The sequence below is a fragment of the Hetaerina americana genome, unplaced genomic scaffold, assembly GCF_022747635.1.
Source record: "Hetaerina americana unplaced genomic scaffold, ioHetAmer1.1.p SCAF_4, whole genome shotgun sequence".
In the NCBI taxonomy this organism is placed as follows: Eukaryota; Metazoa; Arthropoda; class Insecta; order Odonata; family Calopterygidae; genus Hetaerina; species Hetaerina americana.
In genome coordinates, this window is record NW_027286985.1 from 7,334,864 (window position 1) to 7,359,558 (window position 24,695).

A 24,695-nucleotide genomic window follows, 5' to 3' on the forward strand; every position below is an offset into this window, starting at 1 on the left:
CTAACTAATTTGGTCTTCTTCTGTGTCTTCTGTCCTGCTGCTGCCTTCCTCAATAGTGCTTTTAACGTGACACCATCACTAGTTCATTTCTCCTAAGCATCAACCAATGAGATGAGACTATTTTTCCAGGCATAGTTTATTATATGCTCCCTGAAAAATAAAGCTAACAATTGAACTAGTATAATGAATGCTAACATGCCAGAGTGTAATTCAAAATTTTCATGACTTCTGGCCAATGGCTAATGAAATGAAACAAGTGAAAACATGGGAATACCTTTTGTATGCCTTTATTGTTGATCATTATGGCTCATTAAATTCATAACAATATTGTATAGGTGCTTTTTCATAAATGTTTATCAAAAAATATAAAATGTACAATTATATAACATTAACAGGCTCATACATACATGCATACATATAGTGAGTGTTTAAATATGCAACAGCCGTATAAACATTTTTCATTTGTCTTTTAATGTACAAGTTCAGGGTTTCCAAATGAAAGTTCAACTGAAAATCCCTTGCGGAATGTCTTCCATGTTTTCCGTTTATGAGGGTTGTCCAAATCTTCTCTGGTAAGATATAATCTGAAAATAATAAAATAAAGGTGTCTGTTACCATCTAACTCTTCAATATTAACATACGGACAATAAAATAGCCATATATTTACCAAAGCCCTGGAATAAATTATTGCCTGTATATTAAAATTGATGACAACAAAATTGCTCTTAGATCTAAACATGTTCTTTATTCCTTCCTATCAGTTTTATGATTAATTTCATGTTTCTTGTCCCCTCTTACACTCATTAGCTCTCTACCAAGTATATTGAATTTATGTATCTCAGGTGGCCAGAGAAGAAATTGTTAAAAATGTATTTAAAATTACTATAGAATGTTCTAGGGCCAACATCGTTCGAACCACTACAAACTGTTTCGTGAAGGATTCTCGGGTCTTCCACCGGGTCAAGGGTTCCATATTGGCCGACGTTTCGATGCCCGACTCGTGCATCGTCTTCAGGGTTGATCAACCATGTATGTGTTCATCAACCCTGAAGACGATGCAAGAGTCGGGCATCGAAACGTCGGCCAATATGGAACCCTTGACCCGGTGGAAGACCCGAGAATCCTTCACGAATCAAATACGCCGGGAAAGCACCAGATCTTACTTCACTACAAACTGTTCATGGTATAGCGTGCCCAGCATTTCATGCTGCGTGTCAAGACGTCAATTTGCTTGAACATGATAATCATTGGGGCACGACAATGGCTGAAGCAACTAATTCTGCACCTCCAAGTCATATACGCACATTATTTGCTATCATCCTTTCGACACATTTCCCATCCAATCCACATGACATTCAGAATAAATACAAGGATAACATGTCAGAAGACATTTTACATCCAATTCGTGTAAGTTCAAGAAATCTCGATATTGAGGTAAATGAGGAGATGCATAACCAGGCTTTGCTGTTGATTGAAGACATTTGTCACCTCATGTGCGGTAGTTTATTAGTGAAGTTAGGAATGCCAGCAACAGATCTTGGAATGAACGACGTGTTTAATCGAGAAGTGGGATGTGAACATGAATATGATCGCCATGAATTAGACCAATCAGTTCAAACAAATGTACCCCTCATCAACCCCCAACAGAAGGAAGTATATGATACATTAATGAAGGCAATTGATGATGAAAATGGTGGCTCATTTTTCCTGGATGCCCCTGGGGGAACTGGGAAGACATTCCTCATATCACTGCTTATGACCACTACTCGTGCAAGATTTGGCATTGTGGTAGCAGTTGCTCTTCTGGCATAGCGGCCACATTGTTTGAAGGATGCCGTATGGCTCATTGGGCATTAAAGTTGCCGTTAAACCTACAAAATTCTGAACAAGTGACATGTAACATTTCAATACAGTCTGCTATGGCCAAAATTCGTTGCAAAGGCACATCTAAATTCATATGGGACGAATGCACGATAGCACTCAAACGCGCATTCTAAGCACTAGACCGGACATTAAAAGATCTCTCTCTCTGAACGACTCCAGATGCTTTGGTACTGCAGTGATTTTACTGCCTGGCGATTTCCGCCAAACACTGCCAGTCATTCCAAGATCGAGAGCTGCCGATGAAATAAATGCTTGCCTCAAAAATCATCAAACCTGTGGCGCTATGTGAAAAAACTTCAACTGACAACAAACATGAGAGTTGCATCGTTGAATGATACATCTGTTGAAGATTTCTCCTGGCAATTGTTGGCTATCGTTGATGGTCGTGTTCTTTTGGACGAATCAAGCAGATTGATTTCATTTCCACAAAATTTTTGAAATTTAGTTTCATCAATAGATGAGCTCATCAAAAAAATGCTCCTGATGTCGTTGATAACCACAAATATTACAAATGGTTGAGTGAGTGAGCAATTTTGGCGGCTAAGAACAAAGCGAAAACTTAACCAACCAAACTATGCAATGGAACATGTTTGGCGATAAAAAACTGATGATAAATGTGATTCACATGACTACACTCAAAGGAAAATTCAAAGATGAAGAATTTCTCACTCCGAGGATTCCCATGATTCCAACCGACACGCCCTTTGAGTTTAAATGAATTCAATTTCCAATTCGTGTTGCATTCTCGATGATGATTAACACATCACAATGCCAATCGTTGAGTGTTTGTGGTCTGAATCTAGAAAACCTATGTTTTTCTCATGGTTAATTATACGTGGCATGTTCACGTGCTGGTAAACCATCCACTTTATTTGTTCTAGTGCCTGATAACAAAGCAAAAAATGCTCCATTTAAGAAGGTGCTTGACTCAAGAGAATTAACCCGATAGTACAATCCGCTCGATTCGTCAATCATTTTTCGATACATAGATTGAATAAAGAAAATTCATTTCTGACAAGCCATTGCAACACCTATTTTTGTAGTTTTATTGAATATTTTTTCCTTATACTATTATAACCAGTCAAATATGATTAAAATCGGTTCAGCCATTCTTGATTTATAAATGGTGTAACTAAACTGCTCATTGATAGTTAGGCCGTACGAAGTTCGCCGGGTCAGCTAGTAAAGGGTTTAAAATTCACATATTAGGGTTAGGGGGCCAGATCCTTTCTCTGGGCTGCCTTTAGTTTTCCAGAAAGTTCTATCTCACAGCTCGGGTGAAGCTGACAGTGCCTGGGAATTGAACCCAGACCCTGCTGTCAGTAGTCCAATGTTCTACACCTGGACTACCACATCCCCAAAAATGAAGAATATGAACACATTTTTTTAAACAAGCAATGACTGTTTATAAAAGTCCCAACACTGAAGAATCTGCAGTAGAAAGTTTCATATGGGATTAAGAGATCTATTGAATTTATAAATGTTGACAATGTAAACAGTCCATCATTAAATATTTTTAACTACTGACAGTGCACACCATCTGATGATAATGTGCATTGCCCGATGAGATACGAACAAATGTGTTTTACCTTATCATCTTCATCTTCTCTTTACACATATGTCATGATTAAAATAAAACCCTAACAATTTTTAACAAAGCAATAAACACTACGGGAATAAATTTCCCTACTTAATTTTGGGTTTATTTTTCTTTTCTGGGCTCAGATTATATACGTAAATGTCTAACTTCCTGGATGAATCAAAAACTCCCAAAAGAATGATTATATCAACATCAAAATGAAATAACATTAAAAATTAATGTTATTCAACAGATTAAAATTAAATTTAAAATACTTCGCCTTTCCACATAAACCACTTTTATTACGACCTAGGTTTCGTTATCGTATAACATCATCAGGTCAGGACCTACGGAACGAAACCTAGGTCGTAATAAAAGTGGTTTATGTGGAAAGGCGAAGTATTTTAAATTTAATTTCAATATGAAGAATTTCCACCAAGTGACGCCAGAAACTGTTTCATTTATTCAACAGCTTTAGTGTTTTTTTTGGGTTATTAAAAAGTTCTCTGCTCCACCGGGAAAAATTGTGGAGCATATAAAGCAATCCAGGTTAATACACTGGTGGATAACTTCATTAATGATCAACTTAAAATTAATTAATAAATGCTTTAGTTATCAATCTCTTCATGAAAACTAATGAACCTTTAAACATAATTATCATGTAAAAATAAGTTATGAATGATACCTGCGAAAAAAATGTGAAAAAATATTTATGCCATCCAAGATGATGGGTGATATTTTCCTTAAAAGTCCATCTTCAGAGATAAATTTGAGGTTTCATTATATTGACTTTAAGAGAGCACTCTCCACACTCCAAAAATATGCACATTCAAGGACTATGTAAATTACAAGTAAAATCGAAATTACACAGTTTGTTTGCTTATTCCACAATATTCTAACGATAATTCTCAATGCCATTCATGTCATATTTAAATTAAAAAGAATGGCCCTCTATAGCCCCCTCGTTATCTCCTGTTCTTATAAATGCATTGAAAATCCAAGGTGACATAATAAAGTATTAACTACTTCCTCTTAAATTCTTTTGCCAGAGCCAAAACCAAAACTGTTACTTCTAATGTTACCCTATCCATTGAGAAGTTCCATAGAAGATGTTAAATAATCTCACTCTCTGGTTCAAAATGTCCAGAGTTTTTTTTCTAATTATCCAATGCTTTTGAACCCGAAACTTCAAAAGTATTAATAACAGCCCATGTATTTTATGTCTGCTATGACCTAAATTCTTTAGTGTAAGTTTTTCCACACACTATTTTCCATGTATCCGTCAATATATTTGCAATCACATACATATCTGATAAAACAAACATGAATTTGAAAGGAAATTAACGCACCCATATGTTAAGGTGTTAAAGTATTTTATGCTCTAATATAACTAATTATAGATAGCTATTAAATGGTTACAGATGCTAGCATCCATTTTCTATTAAACTTTATAGAGACAGCTAATTTTCAAAACATTTTTAGTTTACATTTGAACTTTTAAAAGATAGTAGCTATAGAATTAGTTGCTCTGTATACTTACTTATTATTTTCAATAAAGGCTGTGTGGAACCAGAAGTAGAAAGGAACATTTTCATATCCTTTAGGGACATTTTTCTGGAAAAAAATAGAATTAAAATATTGACGGCATATAAAATAATACAGCATTCTTATCACTTATTATTAAATCTGGACTCCCAGTGGAAATCATTCGCCATTACCTTGTGATTATTGCAAATTTCAGGCAGCTTGAGAAATATAATATTATGCTGCAGAAACCTGAAAACCCATTATTTAGGCCAGTAATGCTCCTCTGACCATATTGTGCAAGTGACAAATTCCTCTGCTCAGGGTGCTGACTCTTCACATGGTCTCAAAGAGTACCTAGTCATGTTGTTGTTCGGTAGAGTTTCCATTGCAATCATCATCTCTCTGGATGAAACCCACTTTTACTACCCTGTCCAATAAATATGCAAAATGAAGCTATAAAAACTTTATTTTGCAAAATTTAATCCACATCGATTTTGTCCCCTTCAAAGTACTCTCCACTCATTGCTATGCACTTATTCCATCTTCTTTTCCATTAATGTATAAATCACCCTTGGAAGTCCTCAGCAGTTAGACTTGTTAGTTTTCCCGTTGTTTCTTGCTTTATTGTGTCCACATCTTCCCAGTGATGTCCCCTCATCACATTTTTGCATTTTGACAATAGGAAAATGTCGCGGGGGAGATCTGGCAAATTAGGAGGATGATCAAGGATGGAGATTGAATCCTTTGCCAGAAACTGGCGAACAATCAATGCTGAATGTGCAGGTGCGTTGTCATGGTGAAGGATCCATCCATCACGTTCGGTTAAAAGAGTGTGCACTGTTGATTTTCCTGAATTCAGTTCATCGGCTATCATTCGGACAGTTTTTCGACGATCCGTAGGGACAAGGGACCGCACACGATCAATGTTGTCGTCGACACAGGTGGTCGAAGGTCCTTACGGCCTTGTATCATCCGTGGCATCTTGTTGGCCATTTTTAAAATGCTTAAACCACTTGAAATGGGATGTTTTCTGCAGAGCATCATCACCGTAAACAGCTGTCAACATTTCAGTAATTTCTTGATAACTTTTAGTACCGCACTTCACCAAAAACTTGATGTTGATTTGTTGCTCCGTAATTTCGTCAATTTCCATTTTGGACAAACATTAAAAACAAGGACAACAGAAACTAACATGACTGGCACCAAACGCACAGTTTGACGATCCACCAAGCACAGAGATGGCTCACTGGGTCTCAGGCAACTAGCGCCGCTTGTGGGCGGGGGCGTCACGGCCACCATATTGCACCAGTTGGCATATTTTTTGGGCAGACCACGTATGCCCCAAAAATAAGTCACTCTCTCAGCACAAAGACTACCCAGTTAACCACAGCTCTACTAAGTATCTTTTTTTGTAACGCCTTACATTCTGCTCAGTATAATCTGATGGGAAAATAAATAGGAAGAACTACAGAGGAATATTCTACCTAAGATCTATGAAATAAATACATAAATCAATGAGAAGGAAATATGTAGACTTGCAGAGATAAGCCAAAATTAAAATTGAGTGGATAGGTAAATCAAACAAAGCTGATGCAAGCTAATTGCGGCACAGGTGACCAGAGTTGATGATGATATTCAGGGCCTTCCCCTGGAGTTTGTTCCATCTATTATTTTCAAGGAGGCCACAAAGAAGAGGCTAGAACACCTTTAATGTATTCCCTGCTAATGCACCCAATCCACAATTAGTTTTCAATGAGTGACCAACACTGTCCTGATTTACCCTCTACAGATTATACTGTCCAGGGCCATCTAGTCAAATCTATCAAAAGCTTTTACGGTTGGTCAGGTTGTCCTAAGTTATCCTTGTGTGTATTAGTTACTTGAATATGTATCTAAAAGTGTGTGTGAATGAGTCAGGCTATTATAATATGAGGGGCAGTCAAATGAAAACCAAGCATCTGCCATAACACACCACAGTCTGCACGAAAGGTGGCAACACTCTTGTTATGTATTGATACTGCCATCGCTGTGGCAGGAGAACTGGAGGAGTGACAACTCTTAGGTGCAGAGGGATTTACTGGATTATATCCTTGCTGGTGAACAGACTGGTCTACTGTTTTTGTACGTCTGGTTTTCACTAGATTGACCCAAATATTATGGAAGATCCTGTGAGGAAGACCACGATTCAATACATAGGACAAATTAAGAAGGGTATAAAAGAGGAAAGTTATCAGGTGATAGAATTGACGCTGAATAGAGAAGAATGGAGGGCTGCAATGAAACAATCTTGGGAATTAAATACTGATAATGATGATGACAGTATAGTCTGTTGGGTTGTCTCATTAGGAGAAAGCTTTTAAATGTACCTGGGTTCAGTCTGTCAATCCAAAACCCATCTTAAACATCTGACAGAGACTGGCAAATAAATAAATAAACACATAATATGTAAATACCACAGAAAAGTTACATACAGACACACATCTGGAATATTTACTCACAGATGAACATTGAAACAGCAGCCTGACATCCTCGGACAATATTGGGCAGTTTAAAAGATGGACTTCTAATGTGTCACCTTGAAAATTATAATTTACCTGGAAAAAAGGAACTATTTATTGTGCACAATTCTCTTCCTCAGTTTTGAAACAACAGTATCTAAGTTCCAGAAAAGCACTTGATCATGTCTTCATTATTTTTGACATAATATGCTATTAATTATTGTCTTACTTGGCAATTGCGGAATGATCCAAAGTCTGCAACAAACACCACATTATTTCTTCCTAGGGAGATCTCAACAGAGAAATCAGATCCATTTCCCTTACCAACTCCAGTAATTTGATTTACTTTAATTGTACGCAGAATGAGATTCTTCTTGAGAGGCAGACTACCACCCCATTGTTTGAGTGTTTTTTCAAAATACCGGACATATCGGCTCTGTAAGAAAATATGTATCTTATTAACAATTGAATACAAATGCTTTCTAAGCATTTATTTACAGCACTCAGCATAAGTTTAAAATGAAAGTTCATTGAATCAACATTTGTAAATGTACATATTGATTTTCAACATGGAAGAGGTTCAGCATTTTCAAGATGTAGATAAAATTATATAGTTCATGCTACAAAACGTTTTTACTCTCTTGATTACTCTGGTGGACCATGTACCCCTTGGCATCCTGATAAGTCACTAGCTTGTCATCAGCCTTCCCAGGAGCTAAAAAATCAGAGTAGAGACAACTTCCACGCCCAAGGTGGAACTCAAACCCAATGAAGTTTGAGTTGGCAGGTGAGTGCATAACTAACATAAATGATCCAACTCGTAATTCAACCATTATCATGGTCTAGTTGACATGTATATTATTTTAATGGAGAACTAATAATGTGGTGCAGAACAAACCATTATTCATCGTAGTAGTAGTTTTAAGGGAGGCAACTGACAGCTAAGGCCATTCGCACCATTAGGGATGGATGGGAAAGGAGGTAGGGTGGAGAGAAACCCAGTCTAACTCCAGTGTCGGCATTGGACTACTCTTAACGAAAGGTGCCAAGGGGCAGGCAGCTAAACGTCCCATCCAAAAGATGACACACACACTTAAGTAATCTCCACAAAGCACCTCGAATACAGATCGGGATACCACTGAAAAAAATCTGCCACCTCTAGGATTCAAACCCAGGCTCTCTGGGTGGGAAGCCAGTACGTTAGCCACTGCACCATCCCAATACCCACCATCATTCATGTCTAGGACAGAGTTCAAAGCCTGAAAAAGGGATATATTTAAGAGCACTCCAGACTGCAATTTTCCAACATGTTTTGCATTTTGCCTAACCTCAATACCTTATACTGAAAATCCAAGATACTGATCCTCCCCCTCAAACAGCTGACCAAACTCTAAAAGATAATCATATAAAGAGGAGCTTGAATTATTATTATGCAACCTTGTTAAAAATATAAGATTTCACTATCTTCGATGAATATAAATGGCAATGGTGCTTTATTTTACTACATATTTTTGTTGATGTTTTGGGGTCAACATCATTTTTTAATTTCTCCCTGAAACATTTTAGTTTCCCTCCTGTGTGGTGGACAAACCCCATGTTGGAAAACACTGCTCGAGACCTTCTTATGCTTGATTGACTGCTGACAACCTCTCATCACAACAAGTAATGGGCAACTGAGTAATCTGCAGCTATCAAATGTGGTGCTTATTACCAGTTAAAATGAGAGAGCCCCGATTGACAATGTGGTATCCAACAGAAGGGGTAATGCATGGTTATTTCTGTTAATTACATATGGCAATCTGCTCTCATCATTCCAACAGGCACTGGCCTTACAGTCAAGTAAAGGCATATCTAAGTAACTATGGATTGATGTATTAACACTTCCTTCCTTTGACAAATTCAATAACAATAATAGTTCCTGTTGGCAACACATACAAAGCTTGAGTACAAAAGGATTTCGATTACCTGACTAGGGGTCTCAACCCCTTGAAATATGCTTCCAACCTCCAGGTCAGTTCGTCTATCTCCAAAATAAGTCAAACAGTCATCTGCTGAGGGTAAAAGTCCAGCATAAATCATCCAGATGCACACCATTGTTCCTGTTCTTCCTTTTCCTCCTTTACAATGCACTGCTATGACATTCAATGGATCATCATCCAACCAGCTTTTGACACTATCTTTGAATTCCAACATTTGCCTACACATTCATGAAAATTTATGTTATTAAACATTTTTTACATACTATAATTAATGTCAGCATAAAAACCTGGTCTGGAACAGAGTATATCAATGTACACATTATTTTAAATATTACATATCACGAATCAAAATCATAATCCCCATAGTCCTTATGCACCAGCGAGTAAACTGAGATGTGAAGCAGGTGAACATTTTAGGAGAAAATTATTCCTCTGAATATTGTTCAATGCATCACAAGTTCAAATGAAAATGGATGGGATTAAAGTACATAACAAGAAAATGAAAATGCATATGTAGATACATACCTTCATAACCACATCCTCCATAAGGTTTTTAATTTAAGTTAAAATAAAATCAGGAGGGTATGAAATAAACAAAAAGGATTATTCCTTATGTGCGTGGGAGTATTTTAGGTGAATATGGGTGGAGTACCATGTACATCTGAATTGAGTCCACCCTCAAACTCTTAAGATTTTCTGAAAATGCTCATATTCTGAGGACAAAAATGTAACCTCTCCATGCTTAAAATTTATTTTTTCACCATAAAACATTAGGGGGGCTATAGTGGGGGCAAAAGAGTAAGGAATCCAGAAGAAGACGAAGATGATGCAGAAAACGCCTTCATAAAAACAAGATAACTGGGATCCATGCACTGAGTTTAGAGTGCAATGATGAAAACTGACTTCCTATGTAAGCCTTGTCGATATGGGTGTGGAGATGAATGCACAATATCAGCTGGGCCGAGATGAAGACAAAAAAATGATAAGGTGTGGGAAGAGAAGAAATTTGCAAAAGAAATTTAAAGAAAGAGAAGCAGATGCTAGAGGTTCAAACACCTGTTTGCATACCACAAATCTATGGACAAATAAATGTAATATATTGCATATTCCTTAAGAAATCATTATTCTAACTAGTAGCTCGTCATGTGGACAAAAACATGAGAGTTTCCCAGCTAGGAAAATTGCATAGGTAAGTACTTCTAAAAAACTGAATGAAATATTAATGGTAATGGTCTTACCTTAGCGTAGGGACATTGTGGTCATCTATGGAATATCTTTCTACTCGCCCATGAAAGAATGCCACATCATATTCTCTCTCACTGCACAAGTTATAAACTTTATAGTGGTTTTCATGTTTAGTATCAAGGAATCTTGCTACTTCCTAAAGACATTGACAATATATTAATCACTGAATTTTTCATACATGCATCAGGATGAGATTTCATTCAGAACATTGGACGTATATTCAACTTACAGGGTTAAGAAAATGCAATTTATGCCTTACAGGCAAATGAAAATAAAACAATTGTGGTGCACATGTAAAAATGATGAGAAGTACACAAAACTTAAAAGGTCTTACTATTATAAACATACGGTCATATGCATATCTGTGGATTTGAAAGTGGAAGGGATATAAAAAAATATTTTAAACTGAAATCAATCTTTTAATACAATCATGTATTGAATAAATATGGACAATGATAATAGGTCATTAATAATGAGTACATGACAGTATTAATAGCCATATATACTAAAATTTTGTAGAGTTTTGTATAAATTACACGTGCATATGTAGATAAAACTTGATAAAGTATACCTAGGTATTTAAATGCAAATCTGGTTTTGAAGAACAGGGACAAATTAGGGGCACACACTTACTTTAATTGGATTCCTGTACATGGACATAAAACCACTCGATGGAAAACTCATTGCAATTACTCTGGTGGTTACATAAGTAAGATCGAGATCAAAGCCATCTTTTTGATAGCGCCTCTTGTTCTGAGATACTGCTTGACGTAAACCTCTTTCCAAATTTCTTCTCTCTGTGATCAGACGTATCATACGAACCGTTCGAAGTAGACGAAGCACCAACAATAACCTGAAATGACAATGTACAGGCATATGTTGAAGCTCCTATTGCTGGTTCCGTGATTCTAGCTGGGGTTCTTTTACAGTTGGGGGGTTACGGTCTTCTTTGTGTTTTTCCTTTAATTTATTTTTTAGGCATATCTTTCACTGCTCATTTTGTTGGATTAAGATTAGTTGGAGGTGTTTTAGTAAAATTATTTTGTGGAGACTTTAAGTCTTCAATTGCTTATTCTTCTGTTGCTCATATAGGGATTGTTCTTGGAGGTTGAATAACAATGACTTATTGGGGTATGAGAGGTTCTTATACTTTAATAATTGCTCATGGTCTCTGTTCTTCGGGGATATTTTCTTTAGCTAATATTTCCTATGAGCGACTGTCTAGTCGTAGATTATTAATTAATAAGGGTTTAATTAATCTTATACCTAGAATGAGTTTATGATTTTTACTTTATTCTTCTAATATAGCTGCTGCTCTTACCCTTAATTTATTATGTGAAATTAGATTATTTAATAGTATTATCTCTTTAGGTTGATATTCTATTTTTATTATGTACATTGTCCATTCAAGGGTTCTTGTCTTTGCATATGTTTGCCAGGTGATATGATCAGAATCATTAAGTATGAAGCATCTGAATGCATAACACCTACTTCTTCAGTGGTAGTAGTCAAATTCATATTTAATTTCAGGAAGGGATAGCAAACCCTTTGGCAAAAGACCCATTTGTAAAAATAGACTCTTCATTATGAAAGAACATCCACCAGTACTAGAGACACCCTCACACTTCCATTGTATTAATACATAGGTATATCTTGATACTTTAACCATGGTATAATGCTCAATTCTTTAAGATTATACAATCCTTACATCACAGTGGTAAAAAAATCTCTTTAAAGAAACAATTGCACACTTTTCTAATTTTCAAATTGGTTGTCATTAAAGATTTAGCAAAGAGTCAAATCTCAATTTACTAGCTCAACTTTAAGTTCCTTACACAGCCATAACAGATGGAATGTACGGAACTAGTACAAATGAATGCCTAGAATGGAATGGTTTGAGGCGTCACTTTGTGGAAGCGATTCATATCGGGAAAGAAATACTTGGTTTTAGTAGTGTACTTCACCTGATGATGACTTCGTAAGTCGAAACCTAGGTCATGTTTGATAAAATATACTTGGAATAACCAAGTATTTCTTTTCCGATATGAATGCTAGTTGCTCATAACCCACGAGGACAGACTGACTGCTGGTTGCATCTATAAGATTCCAAGATGATCCTGACCAGAGTTTGTTCTTTTCAGGCCAAATGAGGATGGCAAGTGAGCAAATTTAAATCATATAGAGCACGGCCATTTCATAATGAAAAGAGAAGATGTGGTTAAAATGAGAAGAAGAACTGTAGGGTAAGGGAGGATGGGGGTAGTTAGGAAATACACAGCACTTACATCATTTTGAAGATGAAGACACTGGATAAAGACCACAGAGCACTTAAATTCATGGATGCTAAGTTGTTTGATGAAGTTACTATGGGTGTTGCAATGTGCAGGTACTTGAGTGGAGTTGAGTTAATGGGGGACAAGGAATGAGGTGTAAGAGGGTAATGGATACAAAGGCACTGGAAGAGATTCTTTCAGAAACTTTCTGTTTGCAAAAAGGAATGGAAGTTATGACTGTTTCAATTTTGATTACAACTGACATTCACAACTGAGAAATGGGACATGACAAACCAATTTGATAAGAAGGGGTGGAAAGGGAATAAAGATAAAATAAACGTTGGAGAGGGTAAATGTAGTGGTTGTGAGTGGTTAGGGAAATTGAACCAAAAAAGTGAGGGTGGACATGCATGGAATATGGTCTTGTGGGTTGATTTTGAAGTGGTTAGCTAAAAGAGAAGGGAAATAATGGGAGTATCCTTTAATTCTATGGATGGATTTTTGAATAAAGAGGCTTTCACAGGGATAAAGCAGGTGGGTGGGGGGGGCTTATAAAGTGGTGCAATCATTGCTGGTTATGGAGTGGTTTGATCATTGTTCAAGCACCCAATAGTTTCCTCCAATGGCTACGTAGATGATTCCATTTTCCTCTTCAGTTATCAAAATATGTACTATTAATAGGACTAACTCACATAAAAGTATTGCCCCATGAGGAAACTCCTACATTTAAATGGAGCTCACATCCATTTGTTGGAAAACAGGACATTTGGTTCAAATAAAAACAGGAAAAAATACCATCTCTGCCAATACTTTGAACATACTTCTCTTCCACAAAGTTATGTCAAAAACTACAAAGTTCACATCTAGAAGTATTGCATATCAAAATAACTTTGAACATTTATAATAAATGTATTTAAAAAGATTGGTATCGTTTCATCTCTAATACCGAGTAATGCAGTCAACCTACCATCTATCATTTCAGGTGAGAATTAGAACCCATGTACCTTGAGCCTAACAACATGTAAAATCACGAAGCCAAGCTATAAGGGTGTTCCCCCCTACTTCTACAGTTTATTTAATAACTGTGGTACTCCAAAGATCACACACATTTTCCCCGAGCGGTTATCTGCTCTGCTCACTATATCACAATACCACCTTTTCAGGAATTAAATCTGAGAAAAAATAGCCATGAATACTCACTTGAAAGGGCGTATTGTGCTGGATTCCACAGCAACATCAATAATAGTAACAATGAATGTAACTGACACAACAGCTGTATCTATGACATTATAAAATGCATCAAAATATTCTTTCCACCTGTCAAGAAAATATAGATTTCATTAGAAAAGTAAACATGGTATCAATATACAACATACCGTTTTGACAACACTCAACAAAAGAAGTGCTGAGATGAAGTCAGTAAAATGTGAAGTTATTGAAGAAAATATTAGAAATATTGGTTTACAAATTTTAAAAACTGAAACGCCTATCATTGAATATAGATATTTTAATGACTGCAAAAAGACAGTTAAACTATTTAGAAACTCCAGGGCAGACACTTACCCTAATGCAACTATCCTTAGTACAATCTCAACCACAAAATAACATGAAAATATAACTTCAAGTGTAGTAAAAACTACATTTCTCACAGGAACATTGTCTCCTTCAAAATCCCTATCTTTTAAACTGCCAGCTACATCTGCCACAGCAAAGCATAAATCAATTATAATGAGGATATTGGTCACAAGACGGAATGGTAAACCTTCAACAAATCTTCTCAGTTGACGGTTCGCACTGAAAGAAAATTAAGTAGACACAATGAATAATGGATAACTTATGAAATTTATTCTTAGTAGTAGTTATTACGGGAGGCGACAGACAGCTGAAATCATTTGTACCATTAGCAATGGATGGGAATTGAGGAAAGGTTGAGAGAAACCTGGTGTCAGCATTAGCCTACTCTTAATGAAAGGTGCCCAGAGGTCCGCAGTTTTATGTCCCATTCGACGAACAACACACTCACTTAGGGTACGGTCCAAATAGCACCCCAAGAAGGGATAGGGACACCAAATAAAAATTTGGCCACCACTATGAAATGGATTCTTAATAATAACTCATGGAATGTAAGATAAAAGCTTTAATAATTTTTCACACCCTTTGATTTGGCATAATGATAGTTTTGTAATAAATAGAAACATAACAAAAGTGTAACTATTTGGCTACTATGCTAGAAATAATGGGTTACATTACATAAAAGATCACATCATATTGACCATGACTGGATCATCCCCACCCTTAGGAGATTTCAATAGGCGACCTTAGGCCAAGCCAGAAGGAAAGGAAAACTTCCAAAATATAGTAATATACTTCCAAGTATATACATGCATATATAATTATATATATATATATATATATATATATATATATATATATATATGCACACACAAACGCTATACATATATTTGAATCTCTGAGGTTAATTTCTCCTCAATAAAAGAAGCCCGAGCAAAAGCAGTTGTTTGATAACTTGTAACAAAGGAAGATATTTTTAAAGGAATAATAGAAGTAAGTGCAAAGAATGAATGGTTAAATTAAGAGTAGTATCAATGTTGCTAAAGGAATTTAAAATGGTATTTAAACTAAAGAAGCAAAAAAAATTCTAAACCACTCCTTCCCTGAGGAGAGTCCCTGAAGCAATGCTAACATATTTACAAAATAGTCTAATGTAGTCACTTAGGCATGCAGTTGAGTTCCTTCATACATAATTGTCCTCAATTAGATAGACACACACCCGGCTAAGTAATTCTTGATGAATTCTTCTTGGGCTTGCCATCAGGTCATATTCTGCATTGCTGCTGACGTTTAGATAAGATGATTAGTCAATCATTTTCCGTCCACCATTGAAACATTAGGGGCAATGCAGAATACAATACAGTGGAAATCCCGGAACAGATAAACATTTCATTATGAGCATATGCCAGGAAAATTTCAGATTCTTCTTTAGCCAATAACTTACCCATTTATTACTATTTGCTGTAAAGAAAACAAGTAGGACAAAAGTCGACTTCTATACTTTTCTCAGGCATTTGAAATTATTAGTTTTCATTGCTAGTCATCAGATTCAGGAATACATTTAATTAGTCTATTTTCTTATAATTTTTGCATATATAGTCAATAGAATACCAGTAATGCCACATCAGACAAACAATTATGTTCAGATTCATTATTTGGCTCAGGAGCTCATTCTGGAAAAGAAATTATACTTAAAGAGTGGAAAATGTCTTCAATGCATACTAAAGTAACCATAGAACACATACAAAATAGTATGTTCTTCAATTTAAGCCATTGAAAGTAAACTATATTAATGGCAATCGGTGAGTAGATACCCTTTTATAAAGAAATTTTTCATTACCTTTGTGTTCTTTTACATTATGCTAATGTTAGTTTAGCGTACTATAATGATACCAAGGTGTAACTTACTTTCCATCATCAAATACGTCTTCGTCCGCAAGGATATAATCCTCTGCATTCCAAAAGAATACTGAAGCTCTCTGAATAGTTTCCTGTTGACTCGGGGACTCCATCGAATTATCTACTTTGCGTGAAACATGATTGTCAGCCACCTTAGAATTGGGTTTTGATTCAGACTTACTCTCTTCTTCCATTTTCCGATACTTTGTCATTCTATAATGTAGAAAAAACACCAATCGTTAATGATCACGCCTTATGCTCACTACAAAATATAATACTTCTCTATCCAAATATTGTTTTGCTTAAACATTTGGCTGTCATTAAAACATGTGGTTTAAGCTCCAATTTCATTTAATAACGGAACATCACGAAAGTACAATTTTTAATTTTCGGTTAATTAATGTCTTGGGTAACAACAGGCAGTCTTTCCACAAAAACGTGGGTGAACAAAATGAGAACCTCGAACTTGCATGCGTCATTTACAATCTGACACCATGATATCACCCATTGTATGAACATCATGCTGAAGTCGATTAAAGGGCTACAATAGTATCATAGGTATATATATGTACACATTCAATTACGTGTTATTAAGCACATGAACTAGCTTCCTTGAGTTGAGCGATTTTTGTTTTCCTGAACTGGTTTCTTGACACACCCCCTAGTCCTTTTAAAACTTTTGAGAATTGATGCCAATGCCACCTTCGTTTAGTATTTGGAAATATATGAAGAATGCGGAAAGACAGTAATAAAATTGTAAATTCCGTAAATCAAACTGATAAACGTTTTGGTATAAATATGAGAAATTCACATATATATTTCAATTATATTCATTATTCTAATAGTACTACAAAAGCCCGGGAAATTCAAAGTTTAACTCTTAATAGAAGTTTCAATTGTGCTTCACTCAAGATATTCCTTCTTGTGCGTGAAGGAGGATACTCTTGCAGTAATCGCTGTTTTATGGTCGTCGATTTGAGCACATTTAAGGGATCTGTCGCAGAATCCTAATTGAAAAACAACCCATAGTCGTGGTCCATATTGTTGACATCTGTCTACACGATTTGTCAACAAAAATAACCCGGAAAGGAATTTTATCAATTTAATTATAATTTATAATTTGTCTAATCTAACTAAGTATTTAACTAATGGATTGTACTGTAGATAGGATAAGGATGTAAATTCCCATTTGCAGAAATATATGCAATTGACAGGACATAATAATAAGATTAAAACATAAAAGCCACAAAAAATTTGTAACCTTAGGTAAGGTTCTTTGGATTAGCGCAATACACTTAAGAGTTTCATTGATATTCAATCTTACAACATCAGTATTTGACTTCAGTATTGTGCGTTATAAGTGGCAGGTTGTCTAATACATACTTCGGTTTATTTGTGACCGAGTTATGATCCTCACACGTGGATTCAGGCTCAGGTTTAAAATTTACAACAGAATGATGCTATTTAGAAAAACCGCCAATAACATAAAACTGCATTTGCGTAAAAAGTATCTACAATAATTTTCAATGATTATGCACTGGAGTGTAATCCACTTAGCATAAAATCATGACGATTTGGTTCGAGATTCTCTAAATAGAAATGACAATAAATTAGATGTATATAACCGTATGGACTATACCGACCGGTATTTGTGATCCATAGAGAGGATTTGTGGGAAAAAACTGTTCAAGGAATTGAACAGGGCACATAGAAGAGGCCGCCATATTCATCATAAATTCCACAGAAGGACACAAAGTGTCACGCATTTACCACATGATCTAGGATGGGAACTCTGCGAAGACTCCCGAGTAAGATTAAACCTATTACAAAGATACCAATCTTGTAGTTTTACATCCGAAGTAGAAGATATAATTCAGGCCCCCAAACATATGCGCAGGACAGACAATTGTCACTGAATAAGGGAAACACGTAGACTGCCTAGTGGACAGATTCAACCATTCCTTTTCCCGCTCACTATTCGTGATAACAACTTATGGGAGAACCACTTCCGACAGAAATGAGTGGGCACTGGCGAAAATGGGAGGATACAAGTTACATTCCCTCTCAAACCTAATAATGGCTGACGTCCCCCACAATGCGTCTTTGGTTGAGTGGTGGGGTGTCGTGCAAATAAATTTGTAGATCCTATACATATATGAATTGTCCGTCCTGCATGGATAGAATATTACATGATAATTGGTGACTGCGTCACATGTGAGTCCTATAACTGATGTCCACCCTTTTTATGGGTTTCCTTATTTTTCTCCTAAGTAGTCATTGAAGTAGTTAGAGCATTACAACTGTAATGAGCATGACGAATATTGTTTGGATATTGTTCTAAGTCACCCCCTTCCCAATTATCCTTTCAGTGGATCACTACGTGCCAAGTAAGAGGAAGTATAGGAGTAGGTGAAGTATGACTGGTGATCTAACACTCCATTAAAAAGACGTTTTGACGGCTTTCAGGGTAGAGAATAAATGTAGATGAAACATTTAAAAACTTACTGGTCTTGTCGAATATTAATAGCAAGTTTACCATTCATACTGGATCACGCTGATGGACTGTAACAATGAGATGATTTGATGTCCATTTATGTCCATGCAACGAGATAAACTCCAAGGATGATGAAGAGACGAGAATGTGTGGAGGCAATCTCGCGGTAGTTCTTCGCGTTTGAGCTGCGGGTTGAAAGCAAAAGGATAAGCTCTCAATCCGTTGACAGCTGCTCAGCACAAGAGCGCCTATCGGTTCCGAGGTAAACAAATGGATTATGGTCCTATCTCCTGCGGCTGGTGGCTTTTTAAGATGAAAAAAACCTGCGAAAAACTGCCCAGCTATTTGTAAATGGTAATTCGATACAGATGCTCGCTTAACGTGAATCTCACGATAGCACGAACCCGAGTCATAATCGCGGAAGGAATATGTAGTGTTGCGGATTTTTTTTCGTTTAACGTAAATTCCAGTTTCTTATAGCTTTCCCTAATCCTCGAATCGACTAATTCACTTTTGGCGCACTTCTTTTAAGGAATTTCATAACCATGGCCTACCTGTGACAAAAGCAATGTTGGAAATTTAGGCTTGACATCTAAATAAGTATCCCGCGATCCTCCAAAAATATTGCGTGGCAGGGGGTGCAAGCACCATGGGGAAAGAGTATGGAATATGGGAGAGAGACTGTATTTAAGGGGCGAGGGAAAGGGGGAAAACATACTCATAAAAACCCTGAAAACGAATTGGATAGTGGTGCACATCTGTGCATGTTAGCCTTAAACAAACGTTAGATTAATTCCAAAGAAACTGCGGGAGATGCCGCAACAGTAACTTTTAACGGAGTCATCCGCTAATGTGCATTTCAATGCAACAATTTCAGAGCGTAAAAATCATTCGCCTTGACTGGGACTCGAACCCAGATCCCTCAATATCCGGTCGAGTGCTTTAGCCACTTAAGCTACCGAGGCGTCCTCTTAAACTCTGAAATTTTGGGGCTTTTAAAGGAACTAGATGTTATGACGAAATACCGTACATACAATGTCACATGCATTCGTAGTCTGCATTCGTAGACTGCATCTCCCGCAGTTTCTTTGGAATTTGTCAAAGGGAAAACACCATAAGTGTTTAAAGTTGGCTTTAACCTCGTGGACAGTGGCGCCTCGCGCACGACTACGAATGCATGTGACATTGTATGTACGGTATTTCGTCATAACATCTAGTTCCTTTAAAAGCCCCAAAATTTCAGAGTTTAAGAGGACGCCTCGGTAGCTTAAGTGGCTAAAGCACTCGACCGGATATTGAGGGATCTGGGTTCGAGTCCCAGTCAAGGCGAATGATTTTTACGCTCTGAAATTGTTGCATTGAAACGTTAGATTTACCCACCACGGAATTTATCAGTTATATTAAATAGGAGGGAATAAAAATGAACCTAAACTATTTATGCGATAAACCGCCACCATAAGACGAGTCATGTAGACCTGGAAAGCAAGAAGGAGAAAACTTTATCAGACTAGGGTCATGCAACTTCTGACTCCTGACGCCGCAGGTAGAAAATGTGTAAGCCTGACGTCAGGAAGTAATTGCACATACCTCAGCCGGAAGCACATTACATTATCATCGGCACTCTATGGGCTAAGGTAGGTTTTGGATGGACAGAAGCTACCGGACGGTACAGCGACAATTCCCTTGTCTCTCTTAACAAAACAAAAGCCGACATCCAAACCTTACACTAGGTCCCTCTTCAATTCTGCATGATTCCTTCCTCCCTTCATTCCATCCAACATCCTTGTCCTAGTGTTGTCCTTTCATCGCTTGCATGACATTCTCTCCTCTATTACATCTTCAATATGCGATTGCCAATCTCTGCATTGCTCTGCATCTATCTTCCCTGCCTCCTTTTGATTTCTCCCAGCATACATCTCCTCCCACACCATGCCTATCACTCCCTCGCTTGTTTTTCTTTCCGTCCCATTGTCCTTTTCCATCTTTCTCCACACCCACATTTCAAAAGCCTCCAATCTATGCCTATCATTCTGCTTCATGGACCTTGTTTCCACGCCGTAAAAAACCGCGTTCCATACATACGCTTGCGAAAATCAACGTTTAAAGTAAAATTCGAAAGACTATTGGAAAAAAGTTATAAATAAAAATGCGAGGTAATGCATCGACCGAAGAAAATACCATAAATACGACCAGGCTGAATCATGGCATGAGAATGTTCCTGTCTTTTAACTTTCACGAAAACGTTACCTAGTAAAGTATAATATTTAAGGTGAGATTTCTAGAGCAGACAAAACATTTCCTCAATGGAATGACGCACTATCCGATGCTTCATTAATTGAGATTACGAGGGAAAGAATTCACCACATTCTTCACGGCGAGTAAGGAGGAGGAAACATTTTGCGGGAAATACAACATCAAAGGAGAAGATACCTATTTCTGTTGTGTGAGTCTTGGAAAGCTCCAAGTCTGATCTCTCACGAAGGTAGATCTAGGCACAGCATATATCCAAGAAGATTCACCCGTATGAACGCACAAGTGTTATTACCACTTTATTATCAACAGGATTTTTTCAGCCCCTTTTACGCTCTTTTCTCAATTACTTTAAAATATTTAACTATGTTGATAAACACAAACATAGATGAACACAAATCCCTCGTCTCTCTGAGGAGGGACCCTCCCGCTACTTACAGCAATGGGTCACATTCCCTACCTGTGTCCTTGGGGTAGGAGACCGTTGTATACTGCACATCCATGTGGTAGAGGAATTTCGCCTTCTTTTCAAATTCTAGCTTGCACATTTTTGGACAAATATTTACTACATTTTAAGGTTCAATTGTTTGTAAGTTGATAGTATAGTATATGTATTTGCATGCGTATAAGTTGAAAGGGTTTTTGCATGAATGTATATGCCACTGTGGTGTAGGTTTGCGTGGATGTGTTGATTTTGCATGTGGTTTTGTTCTCTTTTACAGTGGAGGCCAACAACCCCCGCCACACACCCTTGCGGCGGCTTGCAGGGTGTTATGTAGATGTAGACGAACTAGCAGAGCCCACTCCCTGGGTACTCGTGTGATTCACTCCTCCCACGTTCCAGCCTGCTTGTTCAGTTGTTTTCCTATTGCTTCCCTTGTGCTTATTGCTTCTCCACCCTACTTTCTCCAATGGGAGGATAACTCTGCCAGTGAAACGAGGAACCAATGCTTTGACGAGTGGAAGGGTTCCCAAGATGGGATCACTCCTTATTTCATATTTTGATCCTTCTTGGAAGTATCTGAAGTGTTTCAAGGACGTGGTCATTTGGTTACGGTAGGAGGCAAAGATAGTTGTCATTCGTTATTTGATGTGTATTAGCCATTCAAGCAGCAGAGTATCTTACCGTATCTCCCATCAATTTAGATAGTTACTATATCCGTGCAAAGGCGGGTTTGAAGCGCGACATTAGTTACTCCAGTCAGGTCCTTCCGCCGAGAGATAACATTATCAGCATTACTGTTAATCAAAGCTGGGGTGATTCTTAGCAGAGGCCCTAGCTATCTTGTTCCGAGTCATATTTTTTCTTTTTCCATTGTGCATTGTTCTGATGTCCTCCGAAATTTACTTTTCTATTCTTAATTTTCGCCACATAAGGTGTCCAATATTTTTCTCTTCTTCTTATCAGGAATTTCCAAGACAATTGCCTTAATACCCTTCATTTTAAGCCAGCCACACATAATGTTCTAAGTATTTCTGTGTAGTAAACTGTTCTACATTTACAATTGTGTATTTATCTATTTCTATTTGATAATCGCCTTCCTTGCCCCAAAACACAACATTATCTTTTCGTTTCCCTTTGCTGAGGTTCCTTTGTTCCCCTTTTCCATACAAGCACTCTATAACAAGGGTTGGTTTTTTAGGTAAGGGTAGAAGTCACCTGTTACTGATATCTACAGTGTGTACAAAACACATTTTCTGAAGGGGTGCAGTTTCTACATAGTGCCCTGCAAGTCCTCCAACGGCTTACTTCATTCAATGTGTCGCACTACTAATAGCGGAGGGGAAGATATGCACCGAAGCTGTTAGCCCCGCGGGCGGCGTTGCCTCATGCGCGAAGGCCAAATTAATTCCGGAAACGGTATTATTAATGCGATACATTTTCTTGGATTGTCTACGGCGTGATATTATCTTTGTAGCGGAGTAAAAGCAGTCTTGAGGGAAATTAATTGAAGAGGATTTGATTTTGTGTTCGAATTATTTATTGTCAAGATATTCGGTATGCATATTGGAGCTCATGAAAAGGTAATACCTTGAAAATGCATGTTAATATCCGATTTCCGGTTAGTCCCATAGGGTCCGATTCCCGCGTTGGGTATGGGTGTTGTATTATCTTCTGACGAGTTAATGTGCAGTGTTCAAAATGCAACGTAGACTTGGCTGTGGGAACACCTTAAAAACACAGAAATTCAATTTCTCTCTTTACAATCAGTCTGGGATAAAACTTCCATCACCATCATCTACAAAATATGAGCTTTAAAACATCTAACAGTCCAATTTGAGGGACCGTGGAAGTCTGCTATAATATTTCACAATTGGTGGCATAATGCATGACAAATGATATACTTTAATTTAAATTTTGCCTTCAGGCACACAATTATATTGAATTAGGTTCATTTATTATTATTATTAGGTAATATAACGGTTAAGGTAGGTTTTTGGATGGACAAAATTACTAATTCAACAATTTGTGACCCCCAGCAAAACACAACGTCCCACTCTACATCAGGTCCCTCTTCATCTCTGAGTACTTTCTTCCTCCCTTCATCCCGTCCAACATCCCTATCCTGTTCCTTCCCTTTCCTCGTTTGCCTAACATTCTCCCCTCAATTACAGCCTTCAGCATCCCACTGCCAGCCAATTCCCCCTTCATCCACTTTTCCTGCCTCCATAGGATTTCTCCCAACAAACCCCTCTCTTCGCCCACCATACCAAGTACTTCCTCGTTTGTTTTCTTCTCTGTCCATTTCACTTTCTCCATCCTTCTCCACACCCACATTTCAAAAGCCTTAGGTTCATTATCAAAGCTTAATATCGCCTACTTTGTGCAAACTATCTTTATTATTTGTTGTGATTTTACCTACCTCGTCCACCGATTATGCGTTTAAAATATCAGAAACTGAGGAATTACCAGAGGTATCCTCGATGACTTCAGACTAATTCTGCGTAAAATGTGAACTTATGACTCGTATCACTGGGGAAAAATCAATTCTGATGGCCTCAGTTTTTCTCCTGCGGGGGTTCCATGTTTGGGAACCAGGATTCATTAGATAATATTTATCTCCTACCAATCAAAAATACAATCCTCATCTTGGGCCGAACCACCATATTCTTTCCTCGAGCGTGGCCAACATAAAGCATCAACTTACCAACGGAGAACGTGACCGCGTCCTCTCCTGGCGAGAAGGGATCGAGGAATCGCGAATCACACTCGTCCCAGCTCCCTCCTCTCGCCGATCTTGGCACACAACAATGAAGTCGTCCCCAACTGACGACCGGTCCCCAGGGCGACGTCGCGCTCTGAAATGGTGACATCTGAAAGTGAAAAATACCATTAGATCGGTGGGGTTAATCGTTGATGCCTACATCGTAGGTTAGCATGTCTTGGAATGGTTATTAGAAGCTCTCTCGCGAGAAATCTAGCTCGGGCGCGGCGAATGCATAGTGAATTGGCAAGATTGGAAGGCTACCACAACAATATTCAGTCCAATTCCG

At 37.5% G+C, this 24,695-nt stretch overlaps 1 protein-coding gene across 1 annotated transcript; it reads right to left on the reverse strand.

Annotated features, from left to right (window-relative positions):
* Positions 1-280: 280 nt before the first annotated feature.
* LOC139692172 (phosphatidylinositol 3,4,5-trisphosphate 3-phosphatase TPTE2-like) lies at positions 281-17,135 on the reverse strand. The gene is made up of 11 exons (XM_071590236.1): positions 17,041-17,135; positions 16,466-16,669; positions 14,549-14,779; positions 14,186-14,302; positions 11,346-11,565; positions 10,706-10,848; positions 9,454-9,685; positions 7,718-7,924; positions 7,489-7,584; positions 5,004-5,077; positions 281-584 (listed from the first exon to the last, which is right to left on the reverse strand). The coding sequence occupies exons 2-11, from the start codon at positions 16,666-16,668 to the stop codon at positions 470-472; spliced, it is 1,638 nt and encodes a 545-aa protein (XP_071446337.1). The 5' UTR covers position 16,669; positions 17,041-17,135; the 3' UTR covers positions 281-469.
* Between the last annotated feature and the right edge of the window lie 7,560 nt (positions 17,136-24,695).

Excerpts from the sequence above, each read along its gene's own strand:
- LOC139692172 (XM_071590236.1), bottom strand. The coding sequence starts at position 16,668 with ATGACAAAGTATCGGAAAATGGAAGAAGAGAGTAAGTCTGAATCAAAA. Across the intron at positions 11,566-14,185 it reads AGCACAATACGCCCTTTCAA|GTTATTGTTGGTGCTTCGTC; the intron begins GTGAGTATTCAT and ends TTGTCATTTCAG. Across the intron at positions 7,925-9,453 it reads GGGTTGAGACCCCTAGTCAG|AGCCGATATGTCCGGTATTT; the intron begins GTAATCGAAATC and ends ATTTTCTTACAG.